At 47.3% G+C, this 26,871-nt stretch overlaps 1 protein-coding gene across 5 annotated transcripts in view; it reads left to right on the top strand.

Moving 5' to 3' along the window:
• AIFM1 (apoptosis inducing factor mitochondria associated 1) overlaps positions 1–26,871 on the top strand; it is a 909,880-nt gene that overhangs the window by 506,012 nt on the left and 376,997 nt on the right. For all 5 annotated transcript variants that reach the window (XM_069613095.1, XM_069613094.1, XM_069613093.1 and 2 more), the window contains one exon: positions 15,650–15,726. In XM_069613095.1, the coding sequence (XP_069469196.1) occupies positions 15,650–15,726 (77 nt within the window). The remainder of the gene's footprint in view (positions 1–15,649; positions 15,727–26,871) is intronic.

Below are 26,871 nucleotides of genomic sequence, written 5' to 3'. Positions count from 1 at the left end.
AAATCTGGAGTAAGGTGAATATCAGCTCCCTTATCCCGTTTACGATCTTCAGAAGTATTAGGGTGGCAAGCATCTGCAAAAACGGAAATACAAGAGGTTTGAGGAGTCAACCTCACTAAAGTTTCCTCAGGTAGAGGGCCGAGTTAGTTAGATCTATAAGGGCAGCAACCTTATCAAGTTGTTGCAGTTCTTTTACCCCTAAGACATGAACAATTAAATCTCCCTCATTCTGCAGAGAGGATGTCATTGGTATTTGAGCAGATCCGACCATCGCAGAGAGGAGAGAGAGAGTAGGGCAAGGGATTTTATGTATATGTTCCCCAATGGCACTGGCCGTTGCCAAACCCAAGGTCGCTACAGTAGGACCCCCCTCAGAATTTAACTGAGGTGGCAAGGGAGAAGCAAAGCATTGTTTAGTAATTGTGGGATTACCTTCCCTGATAATCTTCACCAACTCTTCAAACCTGTCGAGCCCCTCAGGCCTGGCATAGATTTCCGAGAGAATGAGATCTAACCTCTGCCCAAATATTATCATACTGACTGACAAAAGAACTCAGCATCATATTTAAGGCAGAAACGGTAAGTTGGGTAAGCCTTATCCTTTCCTCATCCTCCTTGTGTGTGATGCAGCAGAGTCACTCGGATGTTCCTTAATCGGGTCTTGGAGAAGACCCCTCTCTCTCAGCCAATTTTGCTTTTCAGTGTACTCATCAATGAAATTCGTGAGTTCAGAAGGAGATCCCATAAATGAAGCATTGCATGTCTGCTAAGTAACATTGTTAGTATCAGTCGGCCTAGTTTCTAACCCGCTCTCGGTGAGTGCTTTGGCTGCACATTCAATGATACTAATGTAATCAATATCATTGTGAGGCCTCCTCAGTGTCCAATCTTTTCACTACTTCTGCCAAATGCAGGTGATCTAGAGTGACCACTGAGAGGGCCGAGGGAGGTGGCTTAATTAACGTACTGGTGGCTGTTCTTTTCCCAAAGTAATTAGACAAGGTTTTACCAGGAATGGGTTCCCCCAAGGAGCCTGTCTTGGGTTTAGTTTTAGAGGTACTAAGCAATGGTTTCCTTAGAGGAGTTTTCAAAACCAGAGCTTTCACAGTCGAGCTATCCGGGTTCCCAGCCATGCAGGCAGAAAGATTCATATGTGTAGTTTGGGGGGGGGTCTGATTTACCACCCCACCTGGAGAAGGCACCCCCAACACCCCAGAGGCTTAAGAGGAGAAGTTGTTCAATTATTGTGGTCCTTCAAATGGGAGCAATGTGGAGCAGTAGGGACAACAGTAGCAGCAGACATTTTTGTAGGCTTTTGATCAGGAAGCTGCAGCTGGGTGGCATGCAGGAATGTATTTAACCGTGTAGTAGTGGGAGACATATGGGTAGCGTTCCCCATTTCATCCTCTCCTTCAACAATATGGGGAACCCCCCCCCCCCCCCAAACTACCCCTGTCACCCAAATTTAGGGTTAAGGTAGCCGCTAGTCGCTCTTCCAGAGCATCTATGGAAATGTCATTATTTCCATTGAAGATACAACTGTTGTCACCCAGAATACGTGGAATAGTGTCAGTAGTAATGGAAATCATTCCTATCCTGAGGGTGAATCTGTGCATGTACAATACTTTTCGATATAATAGTCTCGAAGGGATCAGGAATTTGAGTGCTAGGTAATTCAGCCTGAGTAGTATCCCGTTTGCCTAAAAGGACATTAATGGGAGATAGAGTACCTTCTCTGACATGGGGAGAAAGCAGCTCTTCACCAGATTTCAGAGACTCAAGGGTAGCCTCCATGGCTGATTGACTCCTGAGACCCCTGCGTGTCATCCAGCTATAAGTCCACACAGAGAGCTAGAGAACCAGAGAAACAGACTAGAGATAGAAATAAACAATTTCAGACCAACAGGGGCCAAATGTCACCACAGTATGTAAATCACAAAGTTCAATAAAATTTGAGTTAAAAACAGATTAAATCAATAAAATGCACTGAGAAGGGTAAAGAGCAAAGTTCGATCATAAAATGAGGATGTACAATCACCCCAAGAACACTAAAACAGCCACAGGTATATCTAAAAAATTAGACATGACAATGCTGCTTCTAGATAAAAAGTAAGTGGTACTGTTTTAAGGGCGTATAGGCACCAAAGTTCCTGGACAGCAGCCAGAAATCCCAAAAAAAAGGTATTGTCCAGAGTCACAGGGTGAGGAACGCCTGACAGCTTGAGGAGCTGCCAGAGTCCGACTCTCCCCCCTCACCCTGTGAACTTGAGATATTTAAGTAGTGAGGGTGACTAGGATAGTAAAACTGGGGGATTCCTATAGTTTTGTGGTACTCGCACGTTTAATTCTGGACAATAAGTAGTCTTCAGCGGGTCAGAGTAGAAACCAAGGACACAGGTCACAGCTAAACAGCTCAACCGCAGCTCCAGCCCTTACAGCTCCAGGGCTTAACGCTGCAAGGGGGACTGTGTGGGAGATTAAAGCTTCCCGGGAATGTCACGTGACATGCCCACGTAGATGTAGCAAGAGCCGAGCGCTCGCAGTGCTGCCTTGGGCGAATACAATTGAGGCTCAGAGCAGTCCGGAAAATCAGCAGCAGTACTCAGGAAGTGTGCATCTCCTAGTCAAAAATCTGGCAAAGGCAAATCTTCAATTCCGGTAGCTGTTGTCAAGCACACAAACTGGTGTCCTCCCTGGCCATTCGGTTTTCCTGCAGCACTCTGAGGAAAATGCAACCAGCTCCGAGAATGGTATCCAGGTGGCTTACGAGTTGATTGGTCCCACCAACTGAAAGGGAGAAGTCGTCCTTGAAGGGCTTCTCTTTTGAGATGAACTTGGCGATTCGGACCTGCAGCAGAGCTTCTCCGGGCAAACCAACGGTCCAGGAGTTGCAGCATCCGTCCTCTTCCAGCTCGCCTTCGGTTCTTTCGTTCCATTGGTCGACTCTGCCTTCCAAGCCAAGAGACTCGCCTTTTAAACAGTTTTCTCCCATTCATTCAAGCCTAGCAGCCACTCACCCAGCAGGGTGGCTGTCCTTGCCGGACAGTCAGTCAGTCAGCCAGCCAGCCAGCCAATCATGCCAGAGTGCATTTGGGTCTCCTAGGAGACTAAGCACAGGGAGTTTTGGGCACCACCCTCACTTCCTGACCGCCTCAGACACTCTGGCGCCAGAGGCGGTCTTCAGTCCTGAAGCCCACCAAAGGCGTAGGAACAAAGGGACCAAACCTGGTTTGACGTGCAGAGACAAGCTCTAGAAGGACCTTTCCAAAAAGAAATGGCGAAAAAAAGACCGGGACCTGTTTAAACAAAGGGGGCTCAGACGCCATCTTGAAAAACATGGCTCCCGTGATTTAAGGCTACCGGTGTTCGCGGTCAGGAAAAATCATGGTAGTTCATTGTAAAGCCACTGCCGCCAGCCATTTCTAGAAGAAAGGGTAGCTTTTGACTGCTACATGAGTTTCTAGACATAGGGGATGCTAGGTAACCCCTCCAGCACTCTATTGTAAGATGGGGTGTGCTGGGTCTAGGAATTTGAAAAGACTAGTAAAGTCAATTTCACTTTACTTTCTTTGGGGAAAAGTAGTTTATCCCAGCAAAGGTATTTAAACCTTGGGACAGCCTAAAAGGCTTCCCCTGTGTCACTGCCTGCACTGAGGCTGCTGTGTGACACAAATGAAAGGATGCCGCCTATGGAGTTGTCTAAAACTCCATAATCAAAGAACACAAGAGTAAACCACACATCAAAATACACAAGAGAGTGGGGAAAAGTCCTCAAAATCCAGCAAAGTTGCTGGGGATCGCTAAGGTGAAAGGAAGCAGCACATTTATGAGAATTCTTCCTAACAACGATACCTTAAAGTCTCTGGGCCTACTTTACTAATCAACCCTCTGGTCAAATGGGGGGGGGGTTATAATTTTCACAGGTTTAGGGGTCAAAACTCACAAGGGGGTGTCGGAACAACCAGGGTCAGAGCTCAGCCTTGGGCTCACCACACGGGCAGTCCTCTTAAGGTTTTCAAAGAGGCCAGAGATGTGTGGCAGGGATAGATCCTACTCTTTCAGAGGCGGATCAACAATCCCAAAACAATGACCACCCACTACAGGTTCCCTCCCATGCCACTCCAGTAGGACGACGCAGATCACACTTTACCCACGTATGGGAGGGAATCACCTCAGACAAGTGGGTGCTTTCAACCGTGGTGGGAGGTTATTGTATAGAACTGCTTCAGCAAACCGCCACCCAACGCAAAGAACCACCTCCAAAGAACACATCGTATTGGAAGAGGTGGCAGCGCTGCTATTAAAGGATGCTGTAGATGTCATGCCTGCAAACCAGGTAAACAAGGGTATCTATTCAATGTACTTGTGTCGAAAAAAGATCTCCTGATGCACCGTGTTTTAGATTTGCCCCCTACAAACACCTATGTCAAGCCACGGAAATGCTGCATGACACTACAGGAAGTAATCCCACTGCTAAAGCCGGGACTACGTGGCAACCTTGGATATGAAAGATGCATACTTTCATATTTCAATGTTCCCAGCTAATAGAAGGTTCTTGTGTTTCAAGATAGCAAACCAGCACTACCAATTCAAGGTTCTGCCCTTCGGCATAGCATCCGCTTGAAGGGTATTCACCAAGGTACTGGTGGTGGCGGCGCACCTACGTAGTCAATCCCAGCTGGACTGGCTGATCACAGGGGAAATCCCCTCTCCCTCCAAATTTGCAAGTAAAATACCCAAAAAACCATCAATCTACTTTTCCGATTGGGTTTCTCAATAAAAAAGAAAAAGTCCACCTGTGTACCAAACCAGACCAAACCGTTCCTAGGAGCTGTCTTAAAAACAGAAGTGGGTCTAGTCTTTCCATCAAAGGAAAGAGTACAAAACATACTGCTACAAATACCTCCGTATCTAGCCGGTCACCAGATAACTGTACGCCAAGCAATGCGCTTGCTCTGGATGATGGCATCATGCATTTAACTGGTCCCACACGCACGATTGCACATGCGCCCAATGCAAGAGTGGTTGGCGAAACAATGGTCTCAGGCAAGTGGTCAGTGGGATAATCTAGTGGTAGTTTCGCCAACCCTAGTATAAGCTCTATGCTGGTGGACAAAGGAGAATCTGTTGAAGGGAAAACCATTCCACGACCCAACGGTGCAAGCAGTTGTTAAAACAGACTCACCTCTTACCAGGTGGTAGGGGCCCATCACCTTCATCTCACATTGCATAGTCTGTGAACTCAAATCACAGCACAGAACCACATCAACCTGTTGGAACTTCTAGCAGTGCTCAAAGTGCTCCAAGCCTTCGAGGCACAACTGACAAACCAATCGGTACAAATTCTCACAGACGGCACCACTGCAATGTTCTATATAAACAAGCAGGGGGGGGGGGCACACATTGTCAATCTGTCTAGGCTAGCACAGAAAATATGGAAACGGGCACTGAAGCAGTGAATATTCCGAACATCTCAACATGTTGCAGGGGAGCTCAATAGTCTAGCAGGCTCACTAAGCAGAGATCCTCTACCAGAAGAGCACGAGCAGCAGTTTGACAGAAAAATCAGAGATTACATTTTCACTCAGTGGGGCTACCCCTCACTAGACTTGTTTGCAACAAGAGAAAAACAATGCCCAGACTTCGCCTCCAGGTTTCCCCAACACGACTCCAAGGGGAACGCCCTGTGGATGAGTTGGTCAGGGAAATTTGCCTACCCCCTCCCCCAACTCCACTAATGTGCAAGGTGGTGAACAAGATTCACAAGGAACAGTTGACATGAATCCTAGTTGCTCCCATGTGGGCAAGACAAACATGGTATCCACATCTTCGCAAACTTCCGATGTGCAACCCGATCAAACTCCTGTGCCTGTTCAACATGCTCACCCAACACGGGAGGACAACATTACACCCTCATCCTCACTCTGTGAACTTGGCAGCTTGGCTCCTGAAGTCCTAGAGTTTGGACATCTAAATCTACCTCAAAGGTGTTTGGAAATCCTAAACCAAACACTAGACACTGTTATTTTAACAAGTGGAGAAGATTTGTATTTTGGTGCCAGTCAAAACAAATAAACCAAATAGAATGTACTCCATCACCAATTCTTCATTACAACTGCACTTTCTAGACTCGGCTAGTATTTAACTCAATTAAAGTTCACATAGCGGCTCTATCCGCATACACCAGGCTGGGACCTCAATGTAATACTTGCAAAGCTCATGGGAACCCCCTTTGAGCCTATGCATAAATCAAGCCTTAAACACCTCACTTATAAAATGGCTTTTCTGGTGGCTATCACCGCCATAAGGAGAGTCAGTGAACTGCAAGCTTTGTCAGTGCAAAACCCTTTCTTTGTGATCCACAAAGACAAGTTGGTATTAACACACCGTAGGTTTTCACCTAAGTTCATTTCCAGGTTCCATGTCAATCAGACCATCGAATTACCAGCTTTCTTTTAAAATCCAACCAGCTCAGCTGAGAAAAAACTCGATAAACTGGATGTAAGGAGGGCGGTCATTTACTATGTAAACCAGACCGATGAGGAAGACTGATCAACTGTTTGTCTCCATAGCTCCAGGCAGGGAAGGAAACCGCATTTCCAAAAACACCATCTCCAGATGGATAGTCCAATACATACAGCTCTGCTACTCTTTATCAAGCAAGACACTGCCTTTCACACGAAGGGCACACTTCACCAGAGGTACAGGAGCTACCTTGCCTTTTATCGTGAACTTCCAGCTGGACGCCATTTGCAAAGCAGCTACATGGAGCTCTGTCCACCCTTTTACTCAGCACTGCTGCATTGATACTTGCTCTAAAGCAGATTCCCAGGTGCCACACGCAGTGCTAAAACATTGATTTGCCACTCTACCTTCTCACAGCCCTCCACCTTCTCCAAACACTGCTTGCTAATCTATGCATAGCATGTGATCTAAGCAGATTCCACAAGCCTCAGAAGGGATACATTACTCACCGTAATCATATTTCTGATGCTTGGATTCACATGCGCCCAGCCTTCCTCCCCTGGAGTAGAAGGTGCATATGGATGTTTTTTGGGCTTTATCTACTGTATAATCTGCTTTACTACATTACTACACCTGTACTCGCGCTACACTTCATGCAACCTCATGTCAGAAACAATCTGAGGGACCTTGATGCGTGAAGCACCATGAGTACAGTAGACGTCACACTAGGGATAGTATTAGGCATGCCCTGTCGGCGTCCCTTTTTGAGTTTCGAAAACTTACTGTAATACTCTGCAGCTGCATGCATAGCATGTGAATTTAAGCAGATACGAGCATCAGAAATACAATTACGGTGAGCAATGTATCTCATATATGAAAATATGATGTTGATGCAGAAGAAAATAAGTAGATACCTTAATTAGACGAACAGTCATTTATTTTGCATATTTGCAAGCTTTTGTGGAATGTCTCCACTTCCTCAAGCAGGGATTAAATGAAGCATTAAAAAAAATATCACACCATCACAGCATACATAAGCCCCTCCTGCAGATACCCCGTTATCTGTGCGTGTCTACCTGATTTGTAGTTTTGCTCGGAAAGGCATGTGAATGTTCAACTCCCCCGCACATTGCAATCTTCCAGGCCTACATGGTACAGTGTGTCAAATAGGGCCTGGGTCAGTCTAAGTGGAGAGCAGGGAAAAGAAATGAGGAAACGGCTCACCCTGTTAATGTGTTCTCAGGAAGGCAGGAGGGGCTGGTTGGGTGTCAGTCATTGTATGTGCAGTCCAGTAGAAGCTTGGTATGTCAGGCCAGTCCCTTTACAAGATCCGTTGTAGCACAATCACCAACATGCCAGGCTTGTGCCTCTAGAGGTCTGAAAGGGGGGGGGGGGGATATACAGCCGGTTTGTGTTAGGCCTGTGACCCGTGGAGGCCAGTGTGGTAACTTTGTGTCAAATACCGTATCGGGATTGTTACATCCCAATCAGGAGGAAAGGGGATGTAACAAAGAGGAAAGGGAGAGACCAAAGAGTACAGAATGGAAAATTGCAATAGACGCCAAAGTTGATATCGATGAAGGACAACAATGAATTGAGAACTCCATGCCATAATGATTTTGACAATGCTCAGGTTATGAAAGTGTACTTTGCGAGAACCTGGGATGAGCGTTGTGATCTTGAAGCTTGAACGCTATAATCCTTTTCTATAAACAAAGATGTTCACTGCTTTTCTGGGAAAGGCGCTAAGTGTTCCGATAAATAGTAAACAAGCGACAACAACGCGAAAGAACTACAGCACTGCAACAAAAAAACTACAGAACTCTTTCCTTCTCAACTTTAAGTGGTCGAGCAGCTTTAAGCTACTTGCAGATAGGGATGTGCTGAGCCAACCTTGCTTTCGTTTGCTCAAGTTTGATGTTGTTCACTGATATCTTTTGTTTGGACTACTTCGAGCTGTTGGAGGATGAAGCAGACCTTGGATAGCTTATACAAGCTTGATGCAGTTTGCTGATGCCACTGCTACAGAGCAGGTCTCTCTCCCTCCCTTCTGTGTAGACGACTTTAGTGGTTGTAGGCGTGGGACAGTGGGAGCACAGATATTATGAACAAGACAGGCTTCAAGCCCCACTGATTGAGCTGTTTGGGAAATCAATTTTCTTTTCTCCCCCAAGGCAAACAAACTCACCACCTAAGAACAGACCATATTCTTGATTGGCTACATGCTGGTCCCATTAATCCCAATTGACATTTAACTTTTTTTGAAGCATGTGCTACTTTTATGGTTTTTTTAATGGTGCTCGGATAGGTGATTTTTTAAAATATTCTTTGCCAATTTTTTGCATTTTTCCTAGATTGTGTAATTTGCTTAAGGCATCCTGTCTTTTCCATCTCTCATCTCCCTACCTTCCACAGTTAGTGAATATGAGTGGATTTTTACCCTTCATTGATATCGCATTGAGAAAAGTATTGAGGTATAGAGGCAGGTGGTTCTACAAGGTTGCCTATCGTGATTTGGTGAAGCAGGTGCTTCTATGAAGATTGCCTAGCATGATTTGTGAGGTCACCTAGCATGACCTGGTGAATCAGGAAGTTGGTTTTTAAGGTTACTATGATTTCTTGGAGAAGGTTGATCAGTTTTAGTCTTGATTAGAGGTAGAGGCAATGACAATAATTTCAGCTTTTTCATTAATGAATTTTTGCATGTTAAGCGTGTTGTGCACAGTGACAATAATAGCTATGTTTCTTCATTACTTATTTCTCATAATTAAAAGATTTGCTTTTTTCGAGAGTGTAAGAAGCATTCATTGAGTGTTCGTTACTGAGTGTTCTGTCAGAAGTATTTGAACGTGAACTTAAAGAATGGGGCGTCTATCGAAATGCATTGTGTATTGATGTGTTATATATGGCACGTGTCTTTAATACACACCAAGGGTTACAGGATGGTGTGAGCGGTGGACTATTAATAAACGGACACTCCAGTTGCAACAGATGAACAACTAATAAATAAAGGTGAACTTGGAAAATTTAAATACACCCATTCCCCAGTGAATGTCCTTTTGGGAGAAAAGCCGCTCGAAAGAACAACTGAGCCATGTTTTGAAATTACATCCTTTGCTATAGCAGTAGAAAGTGCTCAAAGCATAGGAAACCATGCAAATGGCGACGCCCAGATGCCCTCAACATCAGCTGACCTTAGAGGCCGCACCATAGATCTTGTGAGTCCTGTGCTGCCTCCTCACTCAGACACAAACACCACTGAAGAGGTGTTTTCGATCTTTAAAGTGCCGCAAAAAAGACCACTTCCAAGTAAAAAATCTAAAAACCAAAAAGGGAATAGCGCTTGGTTTGGTAACAACTCGAGAAAATTCCTTAGAAATATAAAAGCTGTAAGCTTTACCATCAATTCAAATGCTGTGTGCACACAGGCAACTCTTATAGCTCCACAAACTGTGAAGATAAGTCAAGTGGTTCAAGATGACACAAAAAAGAGGTAAACTGTGATATTCCATCTGACCTTCTGGATTTCATCTGTCTATGAGGATGTTGATTTGGATGATGTCGAACAAGTTCAAGAGTTCTAAGAGGTTGAGGGTGCCGTTCATGAACGGGGTGAACTTTTCGTGATGTCGCATCCCATTAAAGATAACTGTACAAGAGTATGTACGATAGTGCCACCCATCTGTTCGGAACCGAGAATGTTGGCAGAGCTTGAGAAACCACAGAGCCCGCCTTTTGTGACGTTTTTCCAAAAATGGGACAAACTCACCGTCCCTCAGCGTAATGTGTCTCAAGACCCAATACAAATAAACAAAAGGCCGAAAATAGACATTGAAGTGGAAAAAAGGACTCCTCATCAAAAGAACTGTTGAGGAAAGAGTGGGAAACACTAATCAGCAAGTCAATTCACAGTTGAGGACCTACTCCGAGTGAGGGCCCTAATGGCCACAAGACAACAGCTGTGAAAAGAAATTATGAGATGCAAATAGCTAAGAATCATTTAAGCGCGAAGTGCTGTTTGGGCCTGGAACGCATAGAGAACATTGAAGATGATTTGTCCTTGAACCGGAACAATGTCCTACAATTGTTGCACTACGTACCGAGCCTGGGTATGATTAACTCAAACAACATAAAAATTGTTGAATTCTTGAAAAAAAATCAAAATGATGCGGTAAAACTCCACATCGACTCACGAATAATTTGTAATATCATACTGGATGCTGCACTCATTTTAATATCCATGGGCTTTGATATTACAGAATCGCAAGTAAAGTTGAATATGGAAGACAAACCATATTCATCTGATGCTGATCCTAAAAAAGATAGAATGGAAAATCGGGGTCATAAACTGAATGAGATAAGACAGAAAGAATCTGGAAGTAATCTACACAATTATCAAATACCTATTGTCAAGAATATGTCTGTCACAACATGAAATCTTGCAAGCGCCAGAAACTAGAGAACCAATCAAAATAACCTTTGCTCATAAAGGCGCAATATCAGGCAGAGAAAATATCATACCCGGCACAATTCAACCTTGGAGTGAAGTCACTGACTGGAGCTGGATTGTGTCATCCTTGGCTGCCCAAAATCGCAGCTAATGCCAGGACTCGGAAAATCTAGGAGAATGCACCATTGGATGCTGGAACACTCATGGTTTTGCTCACCTGTTCCAAATCAATTGGTTGGGAAATTTGAATATAGCATGTTTGCAGGAAACATGGTTGGTTGAGTGCCCTACAGTAGGCGGTTATGAAGTTGCTATAAATCCAGCAATTAAAAAAGAATTGGGTCGGCCATCGTCTGGATTATTGACATTTGTGCAAAGGAAATCTGGTCATAAAATTCTGGAAGTGCTTAATATATTACCTTACATTCAGAAGGTTGTGGTGATTTTGGAAGGACCGACTGAGAATGTACAAAACTATCTACATCTATTTAACGTATACTGGCAGCACAGCTCCAGTGACTCAGCCACCTTTATAGATCAAATTACACACTCCATAGATATAATTTATGAGCAGGAAATGGCACCGAAAATCCTAATTTGCAGAGACTTGAATATCAACTGTTTAGATCTACCCCATAAAAAACGAAATGTTGGAAGAGCAGGTAAAGCGGCACAATGGTGTGCCGAAATGGACATGAGAAACTTACATCTTCTGAATGGCAATACACCAGGTGACATCCCACCAAAACCAACCTGGAAGAGACAGCAACAGGAATCAATATTGGACCATTACTTTGCCTCAGAAGACCTACAAATCCATGTCAAAGAACTTTGTGTGGTGCCTAAAACTGAAAGCGACCACAATTTAATTCTTTTGAGCTGCCACTGTTTGTAATATAAGCAGTCTACATTATGGAAACATGATATAGCAGTTGAGCCAAGCCGCACTAGACTTAGAATTAAAGAAGAGAGCGTGAGAATGATTAACCTCGCCTATCAAGAAGAAGCCGGCTGTGTGGAATATCAACATCTAGCTATCTTTGCTGAAACACAAGGTGTCAGAACCCAACGTTTACAAATAAACATGCCTTTGATCTTGACATCATGATACAAAAAAGACAGCTAAGAAGCAAAATTAGAGCAAACGATAAACTGTATACCGATGAGATCTTGGCTAACATCAAAAAGGATAAACGGTCCTATAAAAATTGGTTGAAGTCTCACCGAGCAATCATGCTAGAGCAAGATGCAGAATTGATGTTGGCAAAAATTCAAAACAAAAACACCCGTCAGTTTTGGGCCTTAGTCAACAAGGAACAGGCTTCGCAGACTGCAGTACAATCAAGTATGGTCACGGAATCCGATTGGATAAGGCACTATGAACATCTATATAAAAAGAAAGGAGAATCCGTTGACCCAGAATTGCCAGTCCTGGCTAGGTGGGATTTGCAATTTGAACGCTCTGATATTCTTGAAACCATCAACAGAATAAGTACATTGCGCGCGCCAAGTCCAGATGGGTTAACTAACTTCATATTGAAAGAGAATCCGGAAGACTGGACAGACCTTTGCTGTACCTTATTTGAAGATGTTGCACGTGTGTGCACTACCCCAACATCCTGGAAAAGTGCTTTAATCATACCTGCGTTTAGGAAGGGCAATCGCGCAAATCCAACAGATTATCGTCCTTTTGCCTTACTGGATGTCCTAAGCAAGATTTATGCCACGCTCCTTCAACGCAAACTTTTAGCGTGGGCTATAGCTAGTGAGCACATCGACCAGAGGCAAGCAGGATTTGCTAAAGGAGTGGGCTGCAGCCTAACTCTCAATTGTCAACATACTGAAGATGGATGCAATAAGATCTAGCTCTAAGATATGTCTAGCCATAATTGATCTATCACACGCATTTGACAGTATAGACCGTGAGAAATTATGGTCTAAACTGTCGTATTGGAATTGCACTCTGAGCTTGTTGTTGGCAATAAAAGATCTACACACAAACACGATGATAAGAATTCATTTGGATCGCCTGGGTAATCTATCTGCGCCTATACAAACCCGATGTGGAGTCAAGCAAGGTTGTCCCTTTGCTGCGATTATCTTCAACTTATTTATCTCAGACATTGATCAGGCCATCGAGAGCCCCAGATCTTTTTATCCAAAAATAAATGGAGCGCCTATAAGTCGTCTCCTATATGCAGATGACTTGATATTATTAGATTTAACACCCATCGGCCTCCAAAGAAAATTGAACGCATTGAATCAGTATGTAAGAAACAATGGGCTGTCCATCAATGCGTCAAAATCTGAGATCCTTGTTTTGGAGAACTTAAGCGGCCAAAAGAAGAAATTTTACCCACATTTTCGCTGGCATATGGACAAATCTGTGTTGAACATCACAATGAATGCGTAATATTTGGGTATGCAAATCAATTCAAATATCAATGACTGCCCGTGGGTCGAAACAACTAAAAAGAAATGCCATATTCTAGCAGTTCAGGCGACGGTCCTAAATCGAAAATATGGGAAATACTCTGTTACCTGCTTTTGCCTTCTACAAACAAAAAGCAGTTCCTGCATTAATTTTTGGTGCAGAATGCGCATTTGGCTGCCCAGAAGAATTTTGGCGTTCGCTTGAGAGCATCTTTTGGTCTAGAGTTTTGTGCCTGCCCAAGGGAATTCCCACCGATTGTATACGACACAAACTCAGCTTAATTTCTATAAAAGCTGGAGTGTGTTGGAACATGCTTTCCCTATACAGGAAAATCACGATGACAGATTCTCCAAAACAAACAGTTTAAGATCTTACAAGCATCCACTCAATGTAACGAGAACTCAGTCTTTGCTTTATGGTAACGATGCAGTGACATAATGCTAGATCTTGATATCAAGCTGCAGACTTTACAAACAAATCCAGAACACGCAAAAAAAATGTTATGGAGACGTGATTGGTGTTCAACCTGCGATCAAAAAAGAAATCATCGCATAATGAAAAATGTTCCACAAGAGAAGAGAGCATACAACGAAATTCAAAATTTCTGGAAATTATTTCCGGATCCCCATCGAAAGAAGTTGTACATGCAATTTTGTTTAAATCTGTTTAAAACAAGAGAAAAAATGAATAGATGGGCTGGCCCCAACAATCTAAGTGATTAATGCAGACTGTGTAAAGCAGCGGAGGAAACCCTCAAACATTTAACATTGTTCTGCCCTTCAATTAGGTGGGAAAGAACAAAGCATTTGGGAAGATTCATCTGAAATTGTTCAACACTAACCGCTCTAGACTGGTGGCAATTAAAGTTTGATGAGACCGACAGGACATTGACGATAACAGTAACCTTTTTCCTTGAAGACATATTGCTTCGATTTCGTGCTGTAAATGAGGAACTGTAATAAATTGTTTTAATCTCTCTGGCTTTTCGTTTGATGTATATTATAAGGATGTGAGCTGGAAGGACCAGTATATGCACTTGATCTACTTTTATGTATAGTCTTCATACCTAGGCTTTTCTTGGTTATTTGTTAATTTGCAGGATGCCAGTGCGGTCTTTTTTGAAGAATGTGGTGATATTATTGATTTAGTGTTGATGTAATATATGGATGATTTGTAATGTTTTCTTTTTTAAAGGTTTGTAATAAACCATATAAAAATAAAAAAATAAAAAATTAATAAAAATGCAACATTGGTAAACCCCTCCTGGGCAGATAAGAGATTAGCAGCCTACTGCAGGGGTTGTTGCCTGATCTCTTTACTGATGCACATACGTATATGCTAGTCCCTACCCATACTCCTAGCATGCCCCTGCTGGGGGTGGGGGCACAGGGGGGTCCTGTCTTGGACACTCCCCTTGGAGTGGAGGGAATGCTCTGGAGGTAGGGGTGATAAATATCACATTAGCCCATTAGCAAGTGAAGTCATTTTGGAAACAAATGTTCACTCGAATACAGCTGTCATTTGGCAATTACCTGATCCACTCTGTAATATCAATTGAGTACAGTTTGTAATGTACTCTAGATCACAGTACTTTTAATTTTGGATACCTTTAGGGGACTCCTGTTAATAAGGATGTGTCCTTTCTGGTTGCGGACCTGAGCTGCTGCACTGATAGCCAAATTAATGACGTTGCAGTCTTGCATAAGTCCACAGGCACTTTGAGCATCTTGTGCAGGAGCAGAACTGCTAGACCATGTCCCCGGTCGCAAATGAGTATGGACCTATGATCAATTCTGATTAAATCCCAGTATATCCCAGGGTGTTGGGTACAAAATAAAGTGCACCTGTGATTACCCTCCTCTGTAGTACAGGGAACTTTTTGTTTTGTTTCCAACATCATGTAGGAAATTGAACTTGGCACCTCGAATATCCATAATGCTTTGAGAAAATATTTAATTCTTGCAATTTTCATGAATCCAGGCTACCAGATTCTCTCTGAAGCTCAATTGTTGTAGATTGACAGTAGTATGGTAGTATTAACCAGCTGTGTATTGATCACCCAAACCTGAGCCACAAGTATGCATTAGATTTTCTATGACATTCACATGTTTGATTTTTTTGATTGTATTTGTTTTTCATTTGATTTTCTTCAGTTAGTCGTCATTTCCTTTCTCCAATACACATTTGTGATTGTCGTGTTTGTCTGGGAATAACACATTTTTCACAGCTGTCTGATACATTTATTGTATAGCTTGAAACATTCATACTTAGTACATTTTTATTTTCCTCTCATTCCAAAGGTGGATCCCCAAGAAGTCTTCCTGCCATTGAAAGAGCTGGTGAAGAAGTGCAGCAAAGAACAACACTCTTTAGAAGGGTAATTGCCATCCCGTATTTGTGTTTTGCATGTGGATTTGAATGGGTACATCAGGAGAAGACTTGTGCTCAGCTCCAGAAACTCAACCTCCTCTGGCTCATCCTGGCTGAGGATTTGGTATTCAGGAATTTAAGTTTATATAAAGTGTCTTTTTAATTGCCAACTTGTTGTCCTTGGTTCAAATGCCAGCATGGAGTATAGACCATACTATAATTCCCAGATTTATAAAGAAACAAACAACTATGCAGTTGTGGCATGTGCCACTTGGTTGGTGGAGCAAATGGAGTGTGCTCATGTGGGTGAGAACTGCTTGGATGCTTGCTCTGGAATTCATGGGGAGCACATGGACGTGGGGGTAATTGGGTTGGAAGTGTTGTTGTTACTAGCAGTCTACCTGCAGCATTTTCTTAAAACATTACTATTACATTGCAAATTGCTACTGCATGATTTATTGTATCATTCTTTAAACACGTTCCCCCCACACCCTCCACTTAGTGAGGACCACACCTTACTCATTGAATGATTACACACACACTTCACAGGTTTACAAGTAAAACTAACTTAACATTCATAAACTTGTGGGGCACATTAGATGTAAACGGGTGTTATTTCATTAAGACAGGGAGACCAAATGCTATAGAATTTTACTGCACATCCTTGAAATCTGAATGTAAGATATGGTCCAATTCCCCCAGATACCACTTACACTTGTGTATAGGCGCATTATAAATGCGATATCATATATCATAACATACACATGACTGTTAGCAGAATCAGATTTGTCCCAAAGTCTAGGGATACACCTTTGAGTGTCAGATGGCTTAATAATTCTGCAGAGCTTTGGGGAAAGTAAATTATCAGATGTTTTTAGAAAAACAGTACACTGCTATTTCAATATAGCGTCCATGCTGAAACGGGGGTTTTGAGTGTGGCACTAGGGCCTTCCCTCACTCCTTCCCCCTAGCGCAGGCGTCCACAACCCCTGGTTAGTACTATTGCTATATTAGTAACCCCTACTGTCCACTCTTAGCCTAAGGGGGTTTCCCCCTTAAGTGAAGTATCACAGACCTAATCAGGGACCTCCTAGCTGTCCCTACTCTAGCCCCGCTTAATGTCTACAGGGAGTTTGGTGCATCATGGAGTATACCATCTTCATCGCTGACCTGACCTCAACCAAATATCTTTATGGCCTAGGCATGACCACCACACATGAGTAGAAGACCCCTTGTCACCACAGCCCCACCAACTTTCCCCTGATTACATTTTATGAAGCCATTTGGGTGTGCGTTAACACTTGTATATCAGTTTGTCGTGCGCCAAGAGCCTGTAAATTGGAGGATGTTCTACCGATCCGTCTAATTTAAGGACCAATGCTTTTCTTCACGCTTCACTTACAGTTCCCTCTCCCAAGCTACTATGTGCTTCTGTTTATTGGTGGATTTCAGGCCCACTAGTCCTTCAGAAATAAATGAAAGGGGGACACTTTGAGTTGCTTGCCTCCTGTAATATCTGTTCCATCCCTGTAAGGGACCTTCCGGCATCCATCCTATTTTTGGACTGTAAGAGCTAGTGTTGGAGTTAAAGGTGCACAATTTAGTCTGTTTCATGAATTCCAATGTTCATCTTGCACTGCTCAAAACATTTGAAGGCTCCATTGTGCACCAGGGGCCCTATTTTGTAACACTCTGTAGTCTTTCAGTTAGAAGAAAACCCTTGTGTTATCACACCAAAAGTCATCTTGCTCTTCGAAAATATACATTAGTGAGGTGTATGGGTCCTTTACTATCCGAATTACATCCTCTTCAAAGAAGCAGAACACAGTTCACTAGCGTCCCTAGTTCACACAGTACACAGTCCAATGCCACCTTGTACTCGATGAGGATCAATCTTCACACCTCTGCATGCTTTGACCATTATAATGTTCACCCATTTTGTATTGTCAAATGTTGTCCTGTTTGGATTTAAACCTTCCTTCTCCAGCATGGGGTCTGGCATGGATTCACATGCTCATGAATATTCCCTGTCAGGCTGGGAAGCCTCGGTGAAAGAAAAATCAGTTTTTCATTTCTGACCTGTCTTTCTCCTTAAAAGCAATCACTGAGCTCTGGGGTCATACTGCCCCCAGCCAATGTCTGCCCTCTACCTAAACCCCTCATCTGGCAGCCATCTTCAGATTTTTACTGCACATTCAAGTGTTGGGAGTCCTCGTGCTTAGCTCTCAAGCTTTTCTGTGATTTTTTTTTTAAAAAAAAAAACATTTTTTCGAGGGGATTGGGTCCTCCGACGTATTCCATATCTATGACAGGTAATGTCCACAGCTGTGCTGCTTTGGAAAATCTTTGGCTCCTGCGTCGATGACGTCGATGCGCCGTCCCCGAGGACCTCCTCCGACAGCCGACATCAGCCGATGTGATAAGTAGGACGCACGACGCCCATAGCCTCAGTTCCGTTTTTTCCGCGAACGTGTTCGTTTCGTGAATCTCGGTACGCCTCGACTCGTTGGAGTTGCTGTTTTCTATTCTCGGTTCGTTGAACCTGTTCGGTTGGTTGTGAAGACCTGTTTGTGGCGATGTCTTTCTCATCTTCAACCCCGTGTCCGGGCTTCAAGAACTGTGGGGACTGTGGGTCCAAGATGTCGGTCACGGACTCGCACAACGCCTGCCTCTGGTGCCTCGGGGAGGCCCACGATACGGACGACTGTGTCGACTGCCAGTCGCTCACTGCAAAGGCCTTGCGGGAAACGCAAGAAGAAGCTGTCGGTAGGCCGGGTGTCTAAGCCCCGGAAGTTGAGGTCTGCAGGGCTTTCGACCGATGACTCGAGGGGTGACTCTCCGCGTCGTCATCGGAAGTCCGGTGGGTCTCCTTCCAGGAGTCGGTCTCGCCACTCCTCTGCCTCTTCTAGGCATTCCAGGAAGCGCCGGCATAGGTCGCCTTCCCCGTCCTCTTCCGAGGACTCCGCCCGTCGCCGGGTCGCTTATCCCTCCATGCAAGCGACACCGGAGGAATGGGCTTCCTTCGGGAAGCAGATGCTAGCGATTCTGGAATCGCAGGGCACTGGTCTGTCCGCGCCTCTGAGTGGGGTCGGTCGGCACCGGTCGAGAGACACCGCCCGTCCGCCTTAGGGCTCAGGTGGTCGGCACGGCTCGCGGGAGAGGTCCCGCTCGGACAAGGGTAGCCGTTCTCACAATGCCCGGCGGATTGTGTCAGCCGGTCCATGGCGGCGAGCACCGTAATGCGCAGGTTTGCGTGGTTGCGGAAGTCTGGGTTCGCTCCTGATGTGCTGTCCCGGCTCCTCAACATGCCTTTTGATGGTGAACACCTTTTTGACAGCAAGGCTGACGAGAGCCTTGAGAGGTTGCAGACCTCCAAAGCTGCAGCGAAGTCGTTGGGTGCTGCAGTTCGCCAACCTCCGCCTTTTCGTCCTAGGGGACAGCAATGGAGGGGAGGTTCCTTTCGCTATTACTCGTCCTTCAGTAAAGCGTGAGGAGCTAGCAGTCAAAGAGGCCATCGTAAGAGTGCCAGAGGTGGAAACAAAGGTACTCGAGGTGCCAAGGCCGCTCGGGCAGTTGCCTCTTTGCCCTCGGGCAACGCCGCAGCCGCTACCACTCAGTCATGAGGCCAGGTCCCATGGTTCGCCGGTTGGGGAAAGGCTGGCGCAGCATCTTGTAGAGTGGCAAGCCATTACTTCGGATGTGTGGGTTCTGGACATCATAACCCACGGCTACTGTCTTCCTTTTCGGCAGAGGCCTCACGACAATCCAGCAGGGAACCTCTCTTTGAAGAGTCCGGATCCGCTCCTTGCGCAGGAAATTCAAGCCCTGCTGGAGAAAGGCGCCATAGAACTGGTGCCTGTAGCGGAGAGGAACAAGGGATGGTATTCCCCTTATTTTTTGATTTCAAAGAAAGACGGGGGGGATTGAGACCCATCATGGACTTGCGCGGTTTGAACAAACTCCTCAGGAAGGACAAGTTCAAGATGGTGACTCTTTCTCAAGTCCTCCAGGCCCTTCAATTTCAGGACTGGTTGGTGTCTCTCGACCTCAAGGATGCTTACTTCCATGTGCCGATCCATCCCAAGCACAAGAAGCACCTGAGGTTCGTGGTTGGCGACTCGCATTTTCAGTTTCGGGTCCTGCCGTTCGGATTGACCTCCGCCCCGAGGGTTTTCACCAGGCTCATGGTGGTTGTGGCAGCGCATCTCAGGAAAGGGGGATTCACGTCTACCCCTACCTGGACGATTGGTTGATCAGGTGGAGCTCTCCCGAGCAAGTCCTGGATCATCTGTCCGTCACCTGCCACTCACTTCACAGGCTGGGCTTCTCCCTCAATTTAAAGAAATCCCATTTGACACCAACGCAGCGGCTCCAGTACATCGGAGCAGTGCTCGACACGTCCCTGGGGCAGTGTTTTCCTCCTGAGGGCTCTTCACATTCAGCAGATGGTGCACAAGTTTCAGTTTGCCCAGAATCTCCCAGCGTCTGAGTTCTTGAGATTGCTCGGCCTCATGGCATCCTGCATTCTTCTGGTGCCAGAGGCTCGTCTGCGGATGAGATCTTTGCAGTGGGCACTCAAGCTCCAGTGGTCCCAGTCCTCCGGCAGGCTGTCGGACCCTGTTCAGGTGCCGCCCTTGATAGCCCAGGACCTTCTGTGGTGGGCTGTCGAGGGCAATCTGATGAAGGGGGCCCCATTTTGGCTGCCCTGGCCGGAGGTGACAATCGTGACGGACGCATCCCTCACGGGATGGGGAGCTCATGCCAACGAGCTGAAAGTCAGCGGTCGTTGGTCTCCGTCGGAGTCCAGACTCCATATCAATCTGTTGGAGCTGAGGGCCGTCAGGCTAGCCCTAAAGGCTTTTCTGCCGACTGTGCGCGGGAAGAGTGTCCTGATTCTGACGGACAACACGGTGGCCATGCACTACTTCAACAAAAGGGGGGGGGCCAGGGTCACCTCCGCTGTGCAGGGAGGCGATGCAGCTCGAGTTCTGGGCCATCCAGCAGGAAGTTTCGATCTCAGCGGTTCATCTGGACGGAGACGACAACGAGACGGCGTATGCTCTGAGCAGGCAGAGCACGATCTCTCACGAGTGGGAGCTGGCTTAGGAGATTCTCCTGGAGATCTTCGCCCTTTGGGGGACCCCTAAAGTGGATTTCTTTGCCACCACTATCAACGGGAAGTGCGAAAGGTTTTGCTCGCGGGAATTTCCTCCAAAAGGAGCCTTAGGAGACGCGTTCGTGGTGGAGTGGTCATTCCCACTGCTGTAAGCGTTTCCTCCAGTCCCTGTCATCCCGCAAGTGTTGTGGAGGTTATGGAGGTTCGGTTCCCGGATGATCCTCATTGCTCCGGCGTGGGCCCGGAGGACGTGGTACCCGGACCTTCTAGACTTGTCCATCTGCCCTCCATGTCGTCTTCCCTACCGAGACGATCTGCTCTCACGGGAGGGAGGTCAGGTTCTCCATCCAGAGGGCAGATCCCTCAATCTTCACGCTTGGCTTCTGAAAGGTTGAGGTATAAGGATTGGGACCTCCCTGGAGACGTGATGGAGGTGTTGCTCATGGCCAGGCGTCCGGCAACAAAGTCTCTGTACCGTTGCCGTTGGAGAAAGTTCTGCGACTGGTGCAGAGTTCAGAATGTGGATCCTTTGAATGCGACATTCCCATGGTTTTGTCTTTTTTGCTTTCTTTGGCCCACAGGGGCTTGCAAGTGGGGACCATTAAAGGTTACCTGTAGGCGCTGTCCGTATTTAAGCGCTCGTCTGAAGAGTGTTCCTATTTTAAGATTCCTTTAATTTCGCAGTTTTTGAAAGGGCTCCCTAATGTGTTCCCTACGTCACCTTTTTTGGTGCCAGGTTGGGATTTGAACCTTGTTCTTAAGTTTCTTATGGGTGCTCCGTTTGAGCCTTTACTTTCTTGCCCTTTGAGGCTGTTGACTCTGAAAACTGTCTTTTTGGTTGCGGTTACTTCCACTCGCAGAGTGAGTGAGCTACAGGCACTTTCAGTTAAGCCACCCTTCACTGTGTTTCACAAGGACAGGGTTGTCCTTAGAGTTCGTCCTTCTTTTCTTCCGAAGGTGGTTTCGGAGTTTCATTTGAACCAGAAGGTTGTTCTTCCGGCGTTCTATCCTCCTCCACATTCTGGTAAGGAAGAGGAGAGGCTCCATAGGCTTGATCCTTGGAGAGCGTTGAGCTTTTATATTTCGCGCATGTCCCGGGTCAGAGTGGACGATCAACTTCATTGGTTACGCTGGGAAGCGTTTGGGACAAGCTGTGACGAAACAGACTTTCTCGTTGGATTATTTTAGCTATCTCCGAGTGTTACCGCTTGGCGGGTAAGGACCCTCCGGCTGGCTTGCGGGCCCATTCTACCAGAGGAGTGGCTGCGTCTACTGCCCTGCAGAGGGGAGTTCCTATTTGTCGCATCTTTGATGCAGCCACCTGGGCTTCAGTACATACTTTTGTATGTCACTATTCCCTTGATTCCATCAGAGGGCAAGATCTGGCCTTTGGCAAGGCAGTTCTCTATTCTGCAATTTGATTGGGCATGCTAAATTTGTATTCTAAATTCTTTCCCACCTCCTTGCTTGGTACTGCTTTGGGAGTCTGTCATAGATATGGAATACGTCGGAGGACCCAATCCCCTCGAAGAACAAGTTACTTTCTTACCTGGTAACGTTCTTTCGATGGGATGGTCCGACGTGTTCCATATCGCTCCCTCCCTGCCTTCCCCGCTGCAGAATTTCTTTTGCGATTGCAGCTTGCGTTCCGCAAGGCCTTGTGTGTCTGACTGGCAGAAAACTGGTGGCACATGTTCTGGGAAAAAACTATAACTGAGGCTATGGGCGTCGTGCGTCCTACTTATCACATCGGGTGACGTCGGCCGTCAGAGGAGGTCCTCGGGGACGGCGCATCGAAGTCATCGACGCAGGACGCAGACGCCAAAGATTTTCCGAAGCAGCACAGCTGTGGACATTACCCGTCATAGATATGGAATATGTCGTCGGGCCATCCCATCGAAAGAATGTTACCAGGTAAGAAAGTAACTTCTTCTTTTCAAGAGTTTACTTTATTTTTCGGTCAATCGAGCCTGTGTGCTCCATCGATCATCCTTCCGATTAACGGGAACCCGTTTTTCTGATTCTTCAGCGCTCCTCAAGGGTGGCTTTTGTGGAGTTTGTTCGTGGAAGCTTCCAGAAGATTCTTCAGGCCTACACCACATGAATCATGTCAGACGAGAAGGATTCCCCTTCCCTTTTCAAGCTTTGCTCCGACTGCGGTTTGCAGAATGTGTATATGGACGACATACCTTCCCAGTGCCTGTACCCAATGCATAAGGGGGAGGATTGTGCGTTTTGGCCTGATCTCTCTAAACACACATTGAAGGATTGGCGTAAGCAGCGGCTGGAAGCGTGGCTGCAGGCCAAGCCCTCTGCACCGGGTGGTTCCCAGGGGTATGCCTCTCCGAGATCCGGGAAAGCTCAGCAGGCTTTTACGTCCTTTGAGGACACCCCTCCCGTCGGGGTCCAACAAAAGTCCAAGCACAGCGAGTCTGCTACCGTCGGGAGCACCGCTGCGGCGGGCTCTGCAACGGACAGGGCACGTTCGACATCCCCAGCTGTATCCGTCTCCAGTCAACGCTCAGGTTCTTCAACCAAGAGGAAGTCTGATCACCCGGGTAAGCTAAAGGTGACCCCGGAGACGACGAACGAGAAGGCCAAACAGGGTACAGCGTCCAGCCTACCCTCGGCAGAGAAGGCCAAAGGGGATCAAGGATATGTTCCGACCCCTAAGGAAAATCCCAAGCAGGACAAGGTGTCCGAGGTGACCATGAAAGCCAAGCAGGACAAGGGGCCCGGTCTGACTGTGAAGGCCCATGTGCACGAGACGAGGCCAGCGCCTTCCATCGAGGGGGTGGTTGTGAGACCTTCGAAGCCTGCCGGGTCGGACCCGGAGGGCGCCCTTACGACAGCAAGGGTGTCCCTTCCTCCCAGGAGGGAGGCTTTGCTCAAGCCCATTGAGAAGTCCCCGGAGAAGAGGATGACTATCATCTCCCGAGACCGTCCACTCTGGACACAAAGAAAGGGCGGGGTGTTGAGGGCCTCCAGGGCGAAGATATTTCCTCTGTTGAGGAAGATGAACTCTTTTACCTCCAGATCATCCAGGAGGGCGATGGCGACGAGGGAGACGTCGGAGTCGCGCTCTACAATGAGGATACCGTAGATACTGTCAAAGGCGACGGAGGGCCTCAGAACGACGAGAGCCCTGGCCCTGCCCCTACACCCGAGCTGCCTACTCCTACATCTGAGCTGCCGCCTAGGGACCTTTCAATGGACATTCTCGCGACGCTTCATACTCTGGTATCCCAGCTACAGAGGAGGATGCCGGTGACCCCGCCACGTGCTTCTTCTGCAGCGCTGGGGCCGGCCGCCCCGCAGACAGCAGAGCAACCGCCTGCCAGGAAGAGGAAGAGGCACCCAATGCCTCCCTCTCCTCCACCCCGCTCAGGGGAGACCGAGTCAGACACAGCGACAACAGCCACAGATGACGGGATGGGCGACCTCCCGTTGACTGCCCAGATCCTCCCCTCCGGACGAGATAGGATCGTACCACGTGATGATCTCCAGGGCTTCTGAGCTTTTCCGGCTCACGCCGGAGGAGGGCTTCTTATACCAGCACCGTGAGGCGAAGAGGAAGACCATCCTTTCAGTCCCGCTCCTGGATGACATTTGGGATGAAGGACTGACTCTCATGGAGAACCCTTATACAGCCCCAGCAAAGAGAGACCAGCTGGAGAAGTAGTACAGAGTGCCAGACTCTGCACCCAAGTGCTTGCAGACCCAATCGTCTCCAGACTCCTGGTCTCCGCAGCAGCCAAAAATAGTCGAGCTCTGCGTCTTGTGCAGCATCCAACCCTCCCAACAAAGAGGGGAAGAAGTTGGACGCAATGGGTTGGAAGGTTATCTACTCTGCAGCGACTACCGTCAAGGCCGCCAACGCCCTCGCTTTCGTGGGAAGATACGACCAGGAGCTGTGGTTTAAGATCACCCCTCTACTGGACTTCCTCCCCGATAAGAGGGTAGAAGCTTTGGAGATTCTACAGGAGGGTGAAGTAGTGTCGGACCAGCCATCACGGTGGCCATGGACATCGCAGATGCGGGTTACCGCCAGGTGGGCAATGGCGTTTGCCTTCGCCGTCGTGGCTGGCTCAAAGCCACCAGCTTTCGGCAGGCGGTCCAGACGAGGTTTTTGGACATGCTCTTTGACCGGGACAATCTTTTCGGAAAAGCTGTGGATGAGTCCCTACAGGCCATCAAGGCAGACATATACAGCCCTGGGCACGCTACACCAGCGACAGCCGTCCTTTCCGTCCTCAGGAGGCAAGTCTAGCCGAACTTTGAGAGGTTTCGGTGGGGGCTCCTCCTCTTACCGCCAACCCTCCCACTCCTCAGCCCAAGAAAGCAACAGGGGCCGTGCCAAGGCCTTGGGAGGTGGGCGTCGTCAGGGACCGCAAGGCGGCCCGTCGACTTCCAAGCAAGAATGAACCGGCCAGGTCGTAGGGCCCCCACCTCTGCACCCTGGTGGGAGGCTGCTTGTGGAAGACCATTTCCATCGACCGTTGGGTGCTGGATGCTCTTGCCCAGGGAGACACGCTAGCGTTCAAATGACAGTGTCAACGAATACCACCAGTGGCCTGGCAGGAAAACCACGTCCCGCCACTGCTGCTGGAGGTTCTGGCCATGTTGCAGAAAGGGGCAATAGAACTAGTTCCAAGGCGGCTCTGGGGCTCGAGTGTATTCAAGGTACTTCCTCGTACGAAAAAAGACCGGGGGCTGGAGGCCCATTCGCGACCTGCGGCGACTGAACAAATATATATAGTCCCAGAAGTTCTGCATGGTCACTCTTCAACACATGCTCGGACAGCTGGAGGAGGGAGACTTTGTCGTTGTTGGACCTGGAGGATGCGTACTTCCACATCCCCATTCAAAAAGGACACCACAAGTTTGTGCGCTTCGTCGTTCAGGGTAAGCATTGCCAATTCAAAGCCCTCCCGTTCGGACTGAAGTCGTCGCCCAGTCTTCACCAAGTTCCTGGCGCCGGTGACGGCCCATCTATGACTTCAAGGGATCCACGTCTACCCTTACTTGGGCGACTGGCTCATCCGGGCCCGATCAAGAGACTTTGCCGTTGACTCCACGGCGAGGACCATCCGCTTACTGACCGATCTGGGGTTCTCAGTGAACTATGCAAAGTCCTGCTTGACTCCATTGCAGGACGCGCTATTCCTGGGATCCTGGCTTGACACTGTCATGCTTGGCATCCGTGTCGAAAGAGGATAGCGGCCATCCTGGGCAAGGTGCAGCAGCTGTTAGTACTGAGGATCACCACAGAGAGAGACCATCAAGTCACTGATCGGCATGATGTTGTCATGCATTTACCTCATCCCGCTCTGCAGGTTACAGATGCGCCCGCTGCAGGAATTCATCGACGCCCGTTGGATCTAGGTATCCGGAGAAGTTTCCTAGATAGGATCGCTCTAGATGAGTGTTTCCGTCAAGCGGTAAGGTGCTGGGGCGTGTGCTCTCATCTGACAGGAGGCGTGGATTTCCAGATCCCACCACACCAGGAGACGGTCATGACGGATGCTTCCCTGGAAGGATGGGGAGCCCACACCGGATGCCTTCATGCCAGAGGCGTGTGGCTACTGGAGAAGATGTTACACATCAACGTTTTGTAGCTATGGGTGGTGTTTTGAGCCCTCAAGTCGTTGCTGCTGTCCCTCAAGGGCAAGGTGGTGCAGGTTTTCACAGATAACACCACCACAATGTTTTCCATTCGGAAACACAGTGGCACCAGATCCCCAGCACACTCTCCAAAGAGGCGCAGGATTTATGGCACTGGGCCATCGCCCAGGGGATGTTACTCGTTCTGTTTCACCTGGCAGGAGTAAAGAACAGTCGCTGACTCTCTCTGCAGGGAGCTGCGCTCTTGCCACAAATGGGAGCTTCGGCAGGACCACGTGGACAACCTTTTCCTCAAATGGGGCAATCCCCAGATCAATCCGTTTGCGACGGCGACAAACACCAGGTGCCGGAGGTTCGCCAGCAGGTTCCTCCAGCCGGGGAACATGGGGGGGATGCATTCTCCTTCCCTTG

Source organism: Ambystoma mexicanum, chromosome 5p, assembly GCF_040938575.1.
Source record: "Ambystoma mexicanum isolate Mex_15411 chromosome 5p, UKY_AmexF1_1, whole genome shotgun sequence".
NCBI lineage: Eukaryota > Metazoa > Chordata > Amphibia > Caudata > Ambystomatidae > Ambystoma > Ambystoma mexicanum.
The sequence above is the reverse complement of the archived record's forward strand: the minus strand, read 5'-3'. Positions and strand labels throughout refer to the sequence as shown.